This window comes from Hemicordylus capensis, chromosome 1 (assembly GCF_027244095.1).
Source record: "Hemicordylus capensis ecotype Gifberg chromosome 1, rHemCap1.1.pri, whole genome shotgun sequence".
Classification (NCBI taxonomy): Eukaryota; Metazoa; Chordata; class Lepidosauria; order Squamata; family Cordylidae; genus Hemicordylus; species Hemicordylus capensis.
In genome coordinates, this window is record NC_069657.1 from 149,507,290 (window position 1) to 149,524,144 (window position 16,855).

Sequence of the window (16,855 nt, forward strand, 5' to 3'; positions counted from 1 at the left end):
GGTAAGCTCCCACCATGTACCAGGGAATACAACAGAGAGCACATGCACTTTTCTGGCTGAACACCAGGCACTCCATTGCAGCTATTGCTGATGTTGGCCAAAAACTCATGATCTTTAAGCCTATTTTCTAGCAGGCTTATGACATCACATTCCGCAGGCTTATGACATCACATTCCATATGCGTGTCCATGTGTGTGTCCCCCCACAATCAACTTCTCAATGCCTCGACCAACATGAACCAAACCAAGTACAGCTGTAGGGACACATAGGGATGCTTCAATGGTATAGTTTGTGATGATGTCATCCAGCCCGATTCAAGATGGTGGACACATGTACATTTGAGGCACAAGTGGGCTAACTTGTGAACAAACAGCTCAAATACATAGTTTGTAATGTCATCCACTCTGTTTGAAGATGGCGGGCACGTGAATGTTTCAGGTGCAAGTGGGCTAACGTGTGAACTGCCTAACTGAATTTAGTCCAGTTGTAGTGATAGTGAAAGGAAAGTAGGCAGATTAGTTCTAACTAGAACTTGGTTTTGTACCAGATCAGAACCTTGACACATGGATCAGGACAAAACAGTAACAGCAATCAGAGTTCTACTGAAACTCCCAAAATGAGATGGGTGGATATTGCCTCAATATCTGTATTATCCACAATGGGTGAATCTCCAAATGAGGGTATTAGGGGCACCACCAATTGCGGGGGGGTGGGGGGTGCGGCTGAGGTAGGAGCAGAAAAAGTCTCCAGGTGGCAGCACTTTATTTCAATCAATCACTCATCCATCCATCCCAAACATCCAGGCACAGATAGTCTGTGTTGCAGCGGCTGGCTGTTACTCATTACTGTGCTTTGGCTCTTCACAGGCAACCCTCCAGTATGTCCAGAGGCAAGGATATTTTCCTCCAGCGTTACCTTCAGCTTTCGCAGGGTTCAGGGCAAGAATAGTTTTCACACACACACACACACACACACACACACACAAAATATTGTTCTAGTCCCACTGGAATCAGAAGTCTCTCTGTTGCAGTGCTGCAGCACATGGCCCCTGTAAGTGTGGGCCCTGGGTGACTGCCCCACAGCCCTCTCTTCAGACAGACCTGATCTTCACTCCCAGTGCCATCTGGATTGTAAGCAAGATCTACAGCAAGACATGCAGCAGCTATAATCAGTACGAATCCAGCTGTTCTCTGAGGGGTTGTCTCCTTTTCGTTCCAGCAGAGTTCTTGTACTTTTAAAGCTGCTTGACGGATAGTGATGCAGTGACGAGGAAGCTGCACCTGCTACTCAGCAGTCTTGTCATGCAGTTTTCAAAGGCAGAGGAGCCCTACTTGAACAAAAGAATGGCTGTATTGCTTCCAGAATTCACTCAATTCTGGAAAAGATCGACCAGCTACATCTCTATGGAAACAAGGGTCATCAGACAGGGATCCTCTCCCCATACCAGTTGGTTATTCACCTCAGGTGTCTACAAGATGGGGCTCTCACTTGTCCCCAGGAGCCCTTTTCAGCAAGACTCAGGGGTCTGCATCTTCTCCATTCCAGCCCCCTGAACCCCATCAAGCACTCATTCCTCACAGTTCACACTCCCACTGGTTGCTGATGGTGGCTGCATGGGCAGAGGGAAGGGGGAGATTAACACCATGGTCTTTGGGGTAATAAGCAGCAGACATTGGCAATTACTCAGATGAACTTGGGGAGCAGGGGGCAGTGCTGCTGAATGGGATGAAGGGCCTGAATAAAATGACAGTCATTCCCAGGCATGTAAGAGTCATGCAGTTACCTGCTTGAGGTAATCGGTTGCTTGCACCAATAACCCCTCTGATGGGCTCTGCATTGCACCCTCTCAGCTGTGCTTGTGGCCAATGGGCTCCTCCTAGGCTGTGGCTCAAGTAGCAGAGCATTATTTTGCATGCAGAAGTTCCCAGGTTCAATTCCCGGCATCTCCAGTTAGGGCTGGGAAAGACTCCTGCCTGGGACTTTGGAGAGCCGCTACCAGTCAGCTACACTGAGCTAGATGGGCCAAGGGTCTGACTCGATGTAGGGCAGCTCCCTATGTTTCCATTCTGACATGCCTCCAACTTCACCCAAGCTTTTAACTAGATTTTTAATGTGCATTTGTTTTAAACTGTTTTAATTGCTGTTTTATTATGTCACACTTATTGTAAACGGCCCAGACACACATTTAGGGATAGTATACAAATATAATTAACAAACAAACAAACAAACAAACAAATTTTGCTAGCTAGGCAGCCAAAAGGGGAGTCAACCCTTACTCTCCTATTTTCCATTTCAGTCCCCTTTCTAGCTGAGCTGACAGGCAAATCCTGGTCCTGATCCCTTTGAACTTCCAGTGCTTCCTCGGGCGTTCTTCTCAATTAAGGCCAAATGACACAGTGACATTCAATGAGAAGCTGGCCCCAATGCCGCCATGCATTAATTTCCCCTGGAAAACAAAACTTGGATCATGGCCCCTGTAGGTTAGGACTATTGGTATGGGGAGGGGGGCGGGGAGCAATGGGCTTTAAACACTACCCTCCTTCTCTGTGGTCCCGATCCAGATCACACAGACCCCAGTTGTACTCCCCAATCTGGATCACAATTTGTCAAAGAAAAAGGTCCCCACGGGCATCAACCGGAGCTTTCTTTCATTGGCAAATAGAATGTACAAGGGAAAGGGGAATCTGGATCAGGGGGCCCTGATCCCGCTGTTGTTTACCAAGGACAAATTAAAGCATATCTTGGCTAGTGACATTTAATTTTACATGTAGCTTGACCCAAGCACTACTGCTTAACTCCACTGCGTTCATGGTGGAGCAGTGGCCACAGAGTAGTAGTTGCATGTCCTGCCGATGCACAGGGAGTTGTGCAGTAGGAAGACAATGTGAAGCCTGCTCTTCAGACTAGAACTCCAAGGGCTAACCTTTTCTATGAACTTCCCAGTGACCAGACAGGGGGATAAATACTGATTACTTTAACAGAAACAACTTCCAAAAAATGTTTTAAATTAAACGCTTTTTAATGTTTTTACATTTCATCTATGTTTTGAAAATAAAATTAAACTTTAAGCTCATAGTTCTGATCCCAAACTCAATGTCTGACCCTCTATCAAAGAGTTAATGAGGAAACTATTTGCAGTGCTTGAACTTAGAAAAGGCACATCATGTACTGTATTATTATTAATATATCATGTACTGTATTATTGTGACAATTCCTAACGAACCTAGGAAATGATATGTCAACTGGTGAGCTAAGATCTAGGACAGAGGTGCACAACCATAGCCCTCTAGCTACTGTTGAACTACAATTCCCATCATCCCCAGCCACAGTGGCCAGTAATCACAAATTATGGGAGCTGTAGTCCAAAAACAGATGGAGGGCCCAAATTGTGCAACCCTCACCAGGATTACCCACTACACCCACTTCAAGGATCTTGTACACCTAATTGAAGTCCTCTCTGTTCTGCAATGGATTCATTTCTCAAATTAGGACTATCGAAGAAACAGCATGTTTACTTTCATAAAGAAATACTGACTCGCCCAGCTAACTAAAGCCCTTGCTTTAGGAAAGACTGGGACACAATGGGTTGGATTCAAGAACCATGAGTAGATGGGGAAATAGGCATTAATGCTGTTCCACAAATGCTTGCACAAAAGCTTGAACAAGTGTCCCCAGGTGCTACAGTAGGTTCGCTTTATAGCCATACCCATGTTTCGGCAAGCTCTTACACAAGCAGATCATCTTTGTAGTTAGATCCACTTTTTTGATGCAATGCTTTAGCAAGCGGTACAAAGCAACCCTGCAGCGAGTAAAAGGTAGCTCTCCTGTATGCAGCAAACGTCTGTATCCAAGCTTTATAGCCCAGTCCATGCTTATTTACACACAGTGCAAGCTACATGCACATGACACAATGCACATGCAGTTGTACAACTGCCTTCTTGCTCACATGCAAATATCTGCACACTTGCACAACTTCATACACACTGTGTTAAAACGTGCACAGCAGATTGCACTGTATGTGAGCCACTATGTTCAATGGGGCGGCTTACTCCAGTCAAGTGTTTATAGATTGCAACCTTACCCTTCAAATGTTATCTTAGTTAGTGCATGGTATGCAAAAATCTGCTCAGTTCACAACTAGCCCCTTGCTTCAAAGCAGATATAATTATTTAGTGCAAAAGGCATGTTGGCTGAATGATCAAGGTTTTTGAAATTTGATCCTAGAATAGATTGAATAGATTCAACAGATAATGAATCTATTTTGCACTAACAATTGTGTGTTAATTATAGCAGAACCCAGATAATGCACACATTTGCTCTGAAAATACATAAATTTCAAAAATGGAAAACTGGATTTGAATCAGGCCTTTAAAATCAATCATTCTGGTGGTGATTTAAATCCATCCACTTTGCTGCCAGACCTACTGGGCTCCAGATGCCTTGCTCCCAAGATGACCTGCCAAAGCAGAACTGCCTTATGCAGAGTCAGAACGTTGGTCCATCTAGCTCAGTCAAGGCTCAGGAAATCCATTAGTCTACTTGTTTGTGACAAGTGAAAAATGATGCCCGACGCATGAAAAAAATCTTGATGAGTAATGTACCAATATAGCTCAATGAGTACAATTTTGGTCTGGCTGGTGAACAGAGCCAGCATTCCCTGACCCTTGAGCTACTATCTACACTGACTGGCAGTGGCTTCTTCCAGGTTTCAGGCAGGAGACTTTCCCATTCCTAGCTGGAGATGCCAGGAATTGAAACTGGGACCTTCTGCATGCAAAGCAAATGCTCTACCACTGAGCTACGGCCCCATCCCCAAAAGGTGGCACACCAGGTTTTCCATCCTGACCACACCAAGACCTGCATAGTGTCAGCAAGGTGGCTGTATTGTGTGGCCTTCGATCACACTCTGGGACCATGGACCAAAGTCGATTGCAACACTGCCAACTCTCCTCCAGTGCTGTGATGCCTCGTCCCACAGAGCAACACTATTCATGTACATAACAGCCTGAAAACAAATACCCTCCTGCAGTCCTACACTGCCCCAGGTTCTGCCAAGCTCCCACTGAAGCTGCAGCCTTAATGGAAGCATACAGAGATCAGGGTGCTTGGGCAACTCTTGCACCATTTGTGGGGGGAGGGGATAGAGCGAGAGGAGGCAACGTAATAAGAAAAATAAAATGCACAAGGGAAGCAGTAATTACTGCGTGGCCGACAAGAGGCTGCTTCCTCAGGGCCGTCATTATGTGGCTAAATTTAACGCCCTACTCCAAGGGGGGAGCACAGCACCCGCCCGCCGGCTCCTGCTACCTTCCCCCGGTGCCTGCTGAATGGCAGCCAAGAAAGCCATAAAGCAGGTCAGCGGGGTTTTTAATAGTCTATTTACCAAGATGCTGTTTTTACTGCCGAGGTTTTGCTCGTTTTATCTCTCCATTTTTACTCCTTTGCTCTTAAACAGACTAGGCTGTATTTTCTGGTTTGGTCTCTCTTTCTCTCTCACTCTCTTTCTCAATCTCTATTTTCAGGACTCTAAATTTATATGGTATGTCCCTCTTTTTTTTGGTAAATATTTGCCATGACTATGCCAGAGCCCATCCAGTTGAAAAGGCCCCTCGGCCCACAAAACATCAGCCCGAGAACGACCGAATCTCATTAGCTGCAGCCATGAAAAGGGGCCATAGAGACAGAGCATCTTATAGACCCTCTGAACTCTCCACACATGGGTATATATTTAGCCATGTGTGCTGTACAGTCACAGAATGGGACAGTCTGGGCACACGCACGCTGGCAGAATAATGGTCATTTCATCTGGCCAAAGGGGCCGAGAGGCAAGCCTCTGAGGGACGGGGTCTGCGGCTAGGGCTGCTCCAATATCCTCCTGTCTGGGGTTGGGTTTTGGAAGATTTCTCTCCCCAGTGAGCCCACCCTTGTCCCAGCAAGTACAGAGGCGCCTCAGAGATTTTGGCTCAGACAGTTCTGAATCCTCACATCCTTCATCTCGCCCAACCCCACAGGGCAGCCCAGGAGACCACACCATGCCCCTGTGGTTGAGATTAGCTGTTCTGTGATTACAGAACAGGCCACAGACAGAAGACCAGGAGGAGGGCTCACCTTCAAGTTGCTCCGTCTGGCATGGATGTAGCATGTGAGTCTGGAGCAGATGACCTGCAGCCCCAAAGAAAGCAGCATCCCCCATAATCAGTGTTCCTTATAACAGAAATCCCCAGATGTTGTTGACGACAACTCCCATAATCCCCAAAGGTCACAGCAGCTCGGGGTGATGGGAGTTGTAGTCAACAACATCTGGAAATCCCTGTTACAGGGAACACTGCCCATCATATTACTTCTCATTTTCAGCTTCTAGCCATTGTGACAGCAAAGGTAGGCCTGAAGATGTAAGATTAAATGTATCAGAAGCCAACACTGCTTAAAAGCTTAAGAAACAAAAATAAGCACACTCCGTTTTTCAAATAAGCACTCATGCTTTCAAAAGCAAGCCAATTTCCTGGTTTCAGAGGGACTGGCTATTTGGAGATGGTCGTGTCAGATGACAGTTCTAATCACAGAACAAGCATGACAAGTCCGTTAGCTGAAGCTGGGCATACACAGCATATGAACTTCCAGGTATTGACCTTCATGGTACAAGAATGCTGAAAAGGCCACAATGACTAGAACACAGGTCAGCTGTAGAAGTGCACAAGGCTTAGTTATGCAACCACCCAGCTACAGCAACCCAACTCCTCCTGACAAAACTTCCTATGTAAATGGCCTTTACTTAAGGAGGGAAGACAGACAGGCAAGGGTCTTTTGTACAAGATCCTTGGAATGACTATACTTTAACTTAGAAAAAGATGGCTCACGCAGTCCACTACCATGCAAGACTTACAATCAATTTATAACCAGTGTGAGAAAAAAAGAACATGAAATGTCCTCACAAACAACAGAAGAACTGTTGTGCAGCAGTAACGGGACAAATAGACATCAAATGTAGGCCCACATGTGTAGTGGTTAGAGTGCTGGACTAGGTCCGGGGAGACCCGAGTTCAAATCCCCATTCAGCCATGATATTAGCTGGGTGACTCTGGGCCAGTCACTTCTCTCTCAGCCTAACCTACTTCACAGGGTTGTTGTGAAAGAAAAACTCAAGTATGTAGTACACCGCTCTGGGCTCCTTGGAGGAAGAGCGGGATATAAATGTAAAATAATAATAATAATAATAATAATAATAATAATAATAATAATAATACCGTCAATTCTGGGTTGTGAACAGGTATTATAGCTCACATACGTCAAGTAAGATGTCAGTGCAATAAATCATGCCAGACCTTTGTTTCCAGTGACTGCTTCCCAAACTTTGGGGTGTGCATTAATGCATCAGCTGGGAGCCCGTAAAGTCTCTTGTGCAGGCATGCCCTAAGGGGTGGAGGAGGTAGGAGAACAGCCCTCAACTTGACACTTCTCTCAATTTGTTCCTAGTCCTCTTTTCTCCCCTCCCTGCCCCCCCGACACCTCAGCCCATTCTTTAATAACCAGACAATGTTCACCTTCGCGAATATGAAACTTATAAAAACAAAAACAATACAGGATCTGTTTGACCCAACTGTTCCAAATATCACAGACACAGAGGGATGCCATAAAATTCAGGCAGAATTTGTGATCCTCAGGAACATACCAGCAGTCACCTTCTTCTGGAGACAGAAGAGGAGGGTGGCGTGGTCTAAAACATCACTGAGGATTCTGTAAGAAATGGTAAGTTGCTGGGACACACAAGAGGCTTCTGTTGCTTCACTCAAGGCCAGGCACTTGTGTGAGGGGTACAAGTCATGCCCTATAATGCCTTTCCTGTCCAAAAGAAGGCATAGGTTAGTCAGTATCCCCGGGCCAGTGTGGAAAGGAGACATGTTCTCATCCCCCAGAGGAGCTAGGAGGGAGTGGAAGACCAAATTGTCTCCAGTGGTGGCTTGGTCAGCCACAACACCCTTTGATATGGAGGTGTTAGGCTGACTACAGCACCCACCCCTTGACCATATTTACATCCGCACATCACAGCAGTAAAACTATATACAAGCTACCAATACACATGCGTGTAAATCTGTCTCCCTCTAAATAAATATCTGTGAGCAGTACATAAATCATGCATTGTACACACATGCACACACAGACAGACTTGACTTGTCTTGTCTGAGTAACTTCGACAGATATTCCTGGACGGCAAGTCACACAGCAGCATAGGCAAGGCCCTCACTGGAGCAACTCCTTGGCCAGCACATGCATCACATGCGGGGGGTGGGAGCAAAAAGAAACTCACAAAACAGCCCAGTCATCTGCCCCTTGAAGAGCAGATGTGCCGAGGACAGGAGAGAACATGCAGGCCTGACCCACCCATTTGCAAACTGGATGTTGCTTGTCCAGCAGGTTCCTTGCAGTGTCCCTTTCTGTACCCACGAAAGATGGCTCCCTGAATTAGATCTTAGCAAGAAGTTCAGAAACAGTTTGTAATACAGCCTTGAGTCAAGACTGACCTACACCGTACATTAAGCCCATCATTGAAAATGGACTTAATATCCAGGAAGCGTTTCTTTTTTGATAAACAGTAGCCACAGGGGGACTAAGCTAGATCAGGACCATAGCATGCAAGGAGTTAGAGAATCCCCCGCACCATTTCCCTGCTGAAAATTCTTCCCATCAGAAGTGGCTATTGGTAGCAAATAGCCACTTCAAGAGCAAAGAGCTGCAGGCTCAATTTTTAGAGGGAGAAATAGCAAAGGGTATGTCTTAAGCCTCCTCACCATATGCTGTATTCCAGATCTGGATTGCCCCCTCCCGCAGCTTCTATTTATCCAAACAAAAACAAAAAACCAGTTCCTATTCACTTCCAGCATTAAGCCTACCTTTTAACTAGGTTTTGCCAAGACCTTATCTTCCATAGAAGATTTGTGAAAACACACACAACATCAAGCTCATTTATGACAGAAGGTGTGAAGAAGCGTCCTTTAAATCAATACACTTATCTTGATCAGATGTGCACTGAAGCATAAAATCAAATCAAAGCAATACGAGACCCATTTCCACAAAAACACTTCTAAGGTTTATATCAGTTTTCGCCTAGTACAGTCCTTAGACAGCAAACCTGCAATTACCAGAATCATCTTTGCTAGATTTTTACACTCTGAGAATTTGTTCTTTTCTAAGCAAGTTTATCCAACACACTCCCTGGCCAGCCTGCAACCAGCTTCCTGCCCCAAGCTTCCTTCACTGGTTTTCCTGTTCCATGTACCAAAACTGGACATAACATTAAAACAAATACCACAAGCATCATCATTATACCCTTTGGGGTGAGAGTAGTGGGTATCAAGGTCTGGCCACAGTCACCTATGCCTCAGTTCACTTTGAGAACTGATTACTGCCGCACTCTTTACATGGCATTACCCTTGAAGAGTGTTCAGAAACTTCAGCTAGTCCAGGATGCTGCAGCTAGACTGTTACTGAGAGCCCAGTATATGGAGCACATTTCCCCAAGAGTCCTGTCTTCATTGCTTTCAATTCATTTCAGGCATAATTCAAGGTGCTGGGTGCACCTTTAAGGCACCTGTCCCCACACCATTAAGCAGTTCCATACGAACCTGTATTCCACCTCCTTCCATACGAACCTGTCCGAACACTTAAGATCTTCTAGTGGGTCTCTGGGGAGAGAGAGAGAGAGAGAGAGAGAGAGAGAGAGAGAGAGTTCCACTGAAAGGTAAGGTAAAGGTAAGGTAAATCAAGTCGATTTTGACTCCTGGCACCCACAGAGCCCTGTGGTTTTCTTTCGTAGAATAAAAGAGGGGTTTACCATTGCCGCCTCCCGCACAGTATGAGATGATGCCTTTCAGCATCTTCCTATATCGCTGCTGCTTGATATAGTACCAGCGGGGATTTGAACCGGCAACCTTCTGCATGTTAGTCAAGCATTTCCTCGCTGCGCCACAGACCATGTCAAATATATCTCTGAAGAAAGCAGGACCCAAAGCAGAGCCCACGAGAAGATTGTAATGTTTGTGCAGGTTTGTATGTGAAGACGCATTCCTTAAGGTACTCAAGCTTCTACAGCAGCCTCCTTTCACCTCAAGAGAAAACATTTCTTTTGCTTGTTGATTATGGTGCTGTTACACTCTTTTCAGCATATTACTTGCTACTGTAATTTAATGTTTTTTAAAAATCAGTTTAATGTGTTTTATACATTGTTTTTAATTTATACATAACGTTGTATATTCAAGCAGAAAAGTGGTCTAGAAATTAATTAAATAACAAAAACAAATGACAGGCAGAGAGATCAAAACAAAGCAGCTCTAAATGTTGAGCAACATATTATTCTGTGGTTCCAACTAGTCACATTCACTTGACACCCCAATGAAGTATTCCATCAAAGGCAGAAAGGGAACATTTTCTGTTAAGTCTGGGGGGAAAGGCAAGGTGTGAATGAATCAAGTATAAATCGGTGGCATGGGAAGGAGGAGAGGACTGGTAGACACTCATAGGATGCAGTACATAAGAAGCTGCCTTATACCTAATCAGACCATATAGTTCAGCAAGCATTGTCTACTCTGACTGCAGCAGCCCTTCAGGGTTTCAGACAGTTATTTCTCTGCACAACCTGGAGATGTCAGGGACTGAACCAGGACCTTGGGCATGCAAAGCAGATGCTCTTCCTCCGAGTTACGGTCCTTCCTCTTTTTCGCTCTTGCTCTTTCTTTAGCTCTGAACGCCATCATCAAGAACCCGTCTGATTTCTGAGCCTTCCAGAAAACAATGACTGCTCATTTTCACATTCCCCTCTGCAAGACTGAGGGTTAGAAACACAGCCCACATTGCATCCTGCAGAAAACAGACAGAGATCTGCTCTTGAGTGAAGATGCCTGTTTGTATGGCCTCAAAGTCTACACATTCCCCAACAGCTTTAGCAGGGATCCCCGGCTCCTCTTGCTTTGTAAAGTGTTTTCTCCACTGCCTGGTGATTGTCATATGCCTTAACTCATTCCTCAAAAGCCAGTGCTGCATGCCTGGGACACATATAGGCCTATGATCTGATCCACTGGGCCTTTTCTCCACTAAAATGCCAAATTAAGCTAGCGTGTTTTCACTGGTGCATTCTGGTGTCAAGAGGAAAAAGGAAAAGGTAGGGGATTAAGAGTTCATAAGAACAGCCCTGTGGATCAGACGAAAGGTCTATTTAGTTCAGCATCTGTTTCACACAGTGGCCCACCAAATGCCTCTGGAGAGCCTGCAGGCAAGAGGTATGTGCATGCCCTCTCTCCTGTTGTTGCTCCCCTGCAACTGGTATCTAGAAGCATCTTGCCTCTTTGGCTGTAGGTGGCCTATAGCACTCAGACTAGTAGCCAGTGTTCCCTCTAAGGTGTGTGCATGCTCACATAGTTTTTTAATGTCTGCTCAGTTAATTTTAGATCCCGCTCAGGCTGAATCAGGAATGTCCCACTCTGAAGGCATGTGTGCGCACACTGCCTTGATACTGCCGCCCAGAACAAAACTCATTCTGCACATAGATCTAAGCCCCTCTTAAAGCCATCCAGGCTGGTGGCTGTCCCCACATCTTGTGGCAGATAATGCCATAGGTTAATTATGCGTAGTGTGAAAAAGTACTTCCTTTTGTTGGTCCTAAATTTCTTGGCAATCACTTTCATGGGATGACCCCTGGTTTTAGTGTTATGAGAGAGGGAGAAAGATTTCTCTCTCCTCACTCTCTCCGCACCATGCATAATTTTATAGATCTCTATCATGTCACCTCTTAGTCATCTTTTTTTCTAAACTAAAAAGCCCCAGGTGTTGTAGGCTTGCTTCATAAAGGACGTGTTCTAGGACCCTGATCATCTTGGTTGACCTCTTCTACACCTACTCTAGTTCTATAATGTCATTTTTGAGGTATGGTGACCAGAACTGTACACAGTACACCAAATGTGGCTGCACCATAGATTTGTAATAGGACATTCTGATATTTACATCCCCTTCCTAATAATCGCTAGCATGGAATTTGCCTTTTTCACAGCTGCCACACATTGCGTCAACACTTTCAATGAGACGTCCACCACGACCCCAAGATCTCTCTCCTGATCAGTCACCAACAGCTCAGACTCCATCAGCGTATACTTGAAGTTGGGATATTTTGCCCCAATATGCATCACTTTACACTTGCTAACAATGAACTGCATTTGCCATTCTATTGCCCACTCCCCCAGTTTGGAGACATCCTTTTGAAGCTCCTCACAATCTCTTTTGGATTTCACTACCCTAAGCAGTTTAGTGTCATCTGCAAATTTGGTCACCTCACTGCTTGCCCTAGATCATTTATGAATAAATTAAAAAGCACTGATCCTAGTATAGATCCTTGGGGGACTCTACTTCTTACTTCCCTCTATTTAGAAACTGTCCACTTATACCTACCCCTCTGTTTCCCGTCCTTCAACCAGTTACCAGTCCACACATGAACCTGTCACCTTATCCCATGACTGTTAAGTTTACTCAAGAGTCTTTCATAAGGAACTTTGTCAAAAGCTTTTTCCAAGTCCAGGTATACTATGTCAACTAGATCACCTTTATCCACACACTTGTTTACATTCTCAAATAACTCCAAAAGGTTTGTGAGGCAAGATTTACCTTGCAGAAGCCATGCTGGTTCTCCTTCAGCAGGGCCTGTTCTTCCATTTGCTTAACAATTTTATCCTTCATAATGCTTTCCATCAATTTGCCTGGCACAGACATTAAGCTAACCAGCCTGTAATTCTCCGGATCCCCCCTGGATCCCATTTTGAAAATCGGTGTTACAATGGCTACTTTCCAGTCCTCCAGTACAGAGCCTGTATATAGGGATAAGTTACATATTTTTGCAAGGAGGACTGAAATTTCACATTTGAGTTCTTTAAGGACTCTCGGGTGTATGCCATCCAACCCTGGTGATTTGTTAGTTTTTTAAAAATTTCAGACGGTTTAGAATGTCATCTCTCATCACCTCTATCTGACTTTGTTCTTTAGTCTCTGTCCCCGAGAAGAACAGGTTACTCATCTGTAACTTTGGTTCTTCTAGTGGTCATCTGTACTTTTAAACTAGTGGGCTATGCACCTGTGCAGAGACCTCATTGGAACCTAACAAGCTAAATTCTCCTGCTTTGGGCAGGAACCCCGCCCCCAGCCACTATATGCGGCTGCACCACTCCTCATCCCCTCAGTCACGGAGTCCGCCTTCAGGAGATCCCATGGGGAGAACGAGAGGGTGTGTAAAAGTACAGATGACCACTAGAAGAACCAAAGTTACAGGTGAGTAACCTGCTGTTCTTCGAAGTGGTCTCTGTCTTTTACACCAATGGGTGCATAACAAGCTAGCACCTAAGGAGGAGGGAAGAAACAGAGGCAACATGTAATCTGCCAGAATCATTTTATTCATGAATGAATACATTAACTGAAGACAGACTGCAGGACACCCCTGCCAAATACAGCATCATTCTGTGCCCTGGCATCAATAGCATAATGGCAGATAAAAGAATGAGGCGAAGCCCAAGTAGCCGCCTGGCAAATAAGTGTCCAATGGGACTGCACGATTGAAAGCGACAGAGGCCGCCACAGACCTGACCGAGTGGGCCTTAACAGTAGCAGGTAACTGCTTATGAGCTAATATATAACAAAGCTCAATTGTTGAAACTATCCATCTGGACATAGATTGAGCAGAAACTTGGGAGGGCTTTACAAGGCCCTCCATAGAGAATAAATAGAGAAGGTGTCTTCCTCCACTCTGCAGACCTATGGACATAGGACAATGCCCTTCTAACATCCAGGCAATGTAACCTACACTCCGCATCAGAGGAATGATCCTGGAAAAATACAGGCAGAGTTAGTGACATAGAATGATGGAACATATAAACCACCTTAGGGAGGAATTGTATATCCAGCCTAAGTACCACCTTGTCTTGGTGAAAGTGCAGATAAGGTGGATCAACTCTTAGTGCCCGTAATTCACTCACCCTCCTAGCAGAGGTTATGGTCACCAGAAAGGTGACCTTCCAGGTAAGGAGACGGGATTCAATGGAAGCCAAACGGGGGCCTCATCAAACCGGCCAACACCACAGACAGATCCCAGGTGGGTGACACCAGAGGATCATCAGGAAAAACATGGGAAAGACCCTTCAAAAAACTTTTAACAATTGGTTCTTTAAACCAAGAGGCCTGGGTCGCCGGGGAATGTGCCACAATGGCAGCCAAATGTACCTAAGGGATAACAGCTTGAGACTAGATTCCTTAAGTGAAAGCAAATAATTAGAAACATCTTGTACAGACGGGCTATATACATCAAACCCATGTAGGTTAGCAAAGGACCCAAAGCGAGTCCACTTATGATCATAGGCTTTCCTAGTAGACTGTTTCCTGGCCGCAACCAAAACATCCCTTATTTATTGTTAAATTAATGATGTCCCTTAGTCTTGGTGGGAAGTCGGCAGGATCTTCCAAGCCGTCAGGTGAAAGTCTCGAATGTTTGGGTGCAGAACTCGACCCCTCTCCTGTGACAGCAGGTTCAGCCAAACAGGAAGGCGTAACCAGGCCACCACCAGCTTCCTCAGGGCCAGAAACCAAGGCCTCCTGGGCCACCAAGGCACTATCAGGATGGCCTTGGCCTGCTCCAGCCTCAGTTTGCTCACCACCCTCAGAAGGAGTGGGAATGGAGGGAATAGGTACAACAGAGGGCACATCCAAGACAGGACAAAGGCATCCCCTAACGAGCCCTCGCCCCTCCCCCAGAGTAATAGAAGGCAAACCGACCATTGTCCCTGGACGCAAATAGGTCCAGAACGGGGACACCACACTCTGTGAAAATGTCTGTGAGAACATCCTGGTCCAAGGTCCACTCATGTGAGACTGACACCATCCAGCTCAACGTGTCTGCTTGGACATTCATGGGCCCCTGAATGTACACCGCTTGAGATGACACTGCATGCGCCACGCACCAGTGACAAAGATTGATCGACAGGAACAAAAGGCTCCTTGAAGATGTGCTGCCCTGTCTGTTGACATAGGCTTTGAGCATTGTATTGTCCGTTTGGACCATCACCTAATAACCCGCAATTACTGGGAGGCACCCCTTGAGTGCGTTGAAAATGGCCAGCAACGCCAAGTAGTTGATGTGTTGAGTCCGTTCCCTGAGGGACCAATGTCCACTCAGGCGAAAACCGTCCAGGTGGACACCCCAATCAAGCTTCAACGCACCGGTAGTAATCACTCAACGAGGCGGGGGGCGTTCCAAATGGACTGGATCCTGAAGGGGGTTGAATATGTCTAAGAACCAGTGTTGGATTATCCGCATCCGAAGGTACGCCAGAGGGAAGCACATAAGTGGTGGCTGCCATGTGTCCCCACAAGCGCTGCACTGAGTGCATAGTCTGGGGACCTCCGGCTAGGAACGTTGTGGCCAGCCGCGATAGGGTACGAACACGTGCTTCTGGCAGAAAGACCATCACCAACGTCGTGTTGAAGACCAACTCAATGAATTGAATTCTGAGGATCAGTTTCAGTTGGGAACCCAAGCCCTGCAGGGTGTCTACGACCAGGGCATCCAGAACTGCCTGCCTGGTGTTTGCCAGGACCAGCCAATCGTCCAAGTAAGGCAGTACTTGTAGGCCATGTTCCTGTAGGAAAGCCACCACTGGGGCAAGACACTTTGTAAAAATCCTGGGAACCGTTGTGAGGACACCATCCACATGTCCTTTTCTAGGATGGTCATGATGGTTGGTACTGATAGCATTCAGAATCGTTTGCATACTAGATGTCGGTTCAGAGCCCTGAGATCTAAGATAGGACGCCGACCTCCGTCTGGTTTCAGCACAAGAATTACAGAGAGTAGAAACCGGGACTGGCCAGATTGAAGACCCGTTCTATCGCATCTTTGGATAGCGGGGCAGAAACCTCATGGTCCAATTCCAGAGTGTATGGAGTCAAAGCAATCCCGGACACAGGTGGCATCCTGCAGAACTCGAGGGCGCAGCCCAAGCATATGACTGTAAGAACCCACTAGTCCTTGGTCACTTCATCCCATTTCTCTGAAAATGGGGCCAGGAGAATCTGGAAAACCTTCGAGTCATTGCTTCTTTGCAAAGGGGCCAGGTTGCTGCTTTTGGAAAGCCTGTTTGCTAGGTTGAGGGTTTGATTTGTATTGGAACTGGAATTTGTTGTCAAAAAATGGCCAATCAGAAGAGGATCACTGCTGTGGAGAAGGCTTCTGCTGATAAGGCGACCATTGGGTAGATTTTTGTTGTTTAGACACTGAAGAGGAATAGGACACGGACCTCGCCATGTTCCGCAGCTTCTGGACTTTCTGAAGCGTATCATCAGTTTGTTCAATGAATAGGCTAGAGCCCTCAAAGGGGAGATCTTCCACCATAGCACATGCCTTGTAAGTCAGTCCAGAGGAACGCAGCCAGGCATGTCGTCTGAGTGCCACTGACATGGCCATTATTTTGGTCGTGCACTCCACCGTGTGTCTGGCTGAATATAGTTCTTGATTGGCAACCTGTATCGCTTCTCTCAGGAACACCTTGGCGGGATCATGCTTATCCTGGGGCAGTAGGTCCAGAAAGGGAGCCACTTTCTCCCACAGGACGCGATTATATCTGGCATTGTAGGCCTGATAATTAGCTACTCTCAAGTGAAGAGCCGAGGCTGAATAGAGCCTTCTCCCAAAGGAATCCAGTTTTCTGCCCCCCTTGTCACCTGGCTGTGACCTCTAGTCTCAAGAGAAGAGCCGAGGCTGAATAGAGCCTTCTCCCAAAGGAGTCCAGCTTTCTGTCCCCCTTGTCGACTGCCTGTGACCCCTAGTCTTCTGTAG

General features: G+C 46.1%; 1 protein-coding gene across 7 annotated transcripts in view; it reads right to left on the reverse strand.

Moving 5' to 3' along the window:
* The window catches only part of NHEJ1 (non-homologous end joining factor 1), a 139,729-nt gene that overhangs the window by 95,571 nt on the left and 27,303 nt on the right, over window positions 1–16,855 (reverse strand). The window contains exon 7 of one of the 7 annotated variants that reach the window (XM_053287467.1): window positions 10,184–10,872. The exons of the other annotated variants lie outside the window; for them this stretch is intronic. Coding sequence (XP_053143442.1) covers window positions 10,729–10,872 — 144 coding nt within the window. The 3' untranslated portion in view covers window positions 10,184–10,728. Of the gene's footprint in view, window positions 1–10,183; window positions 10,873–16,855 lie in introns of those variants that run through there. 7 annotated transcript variants of the gene reach the window in all.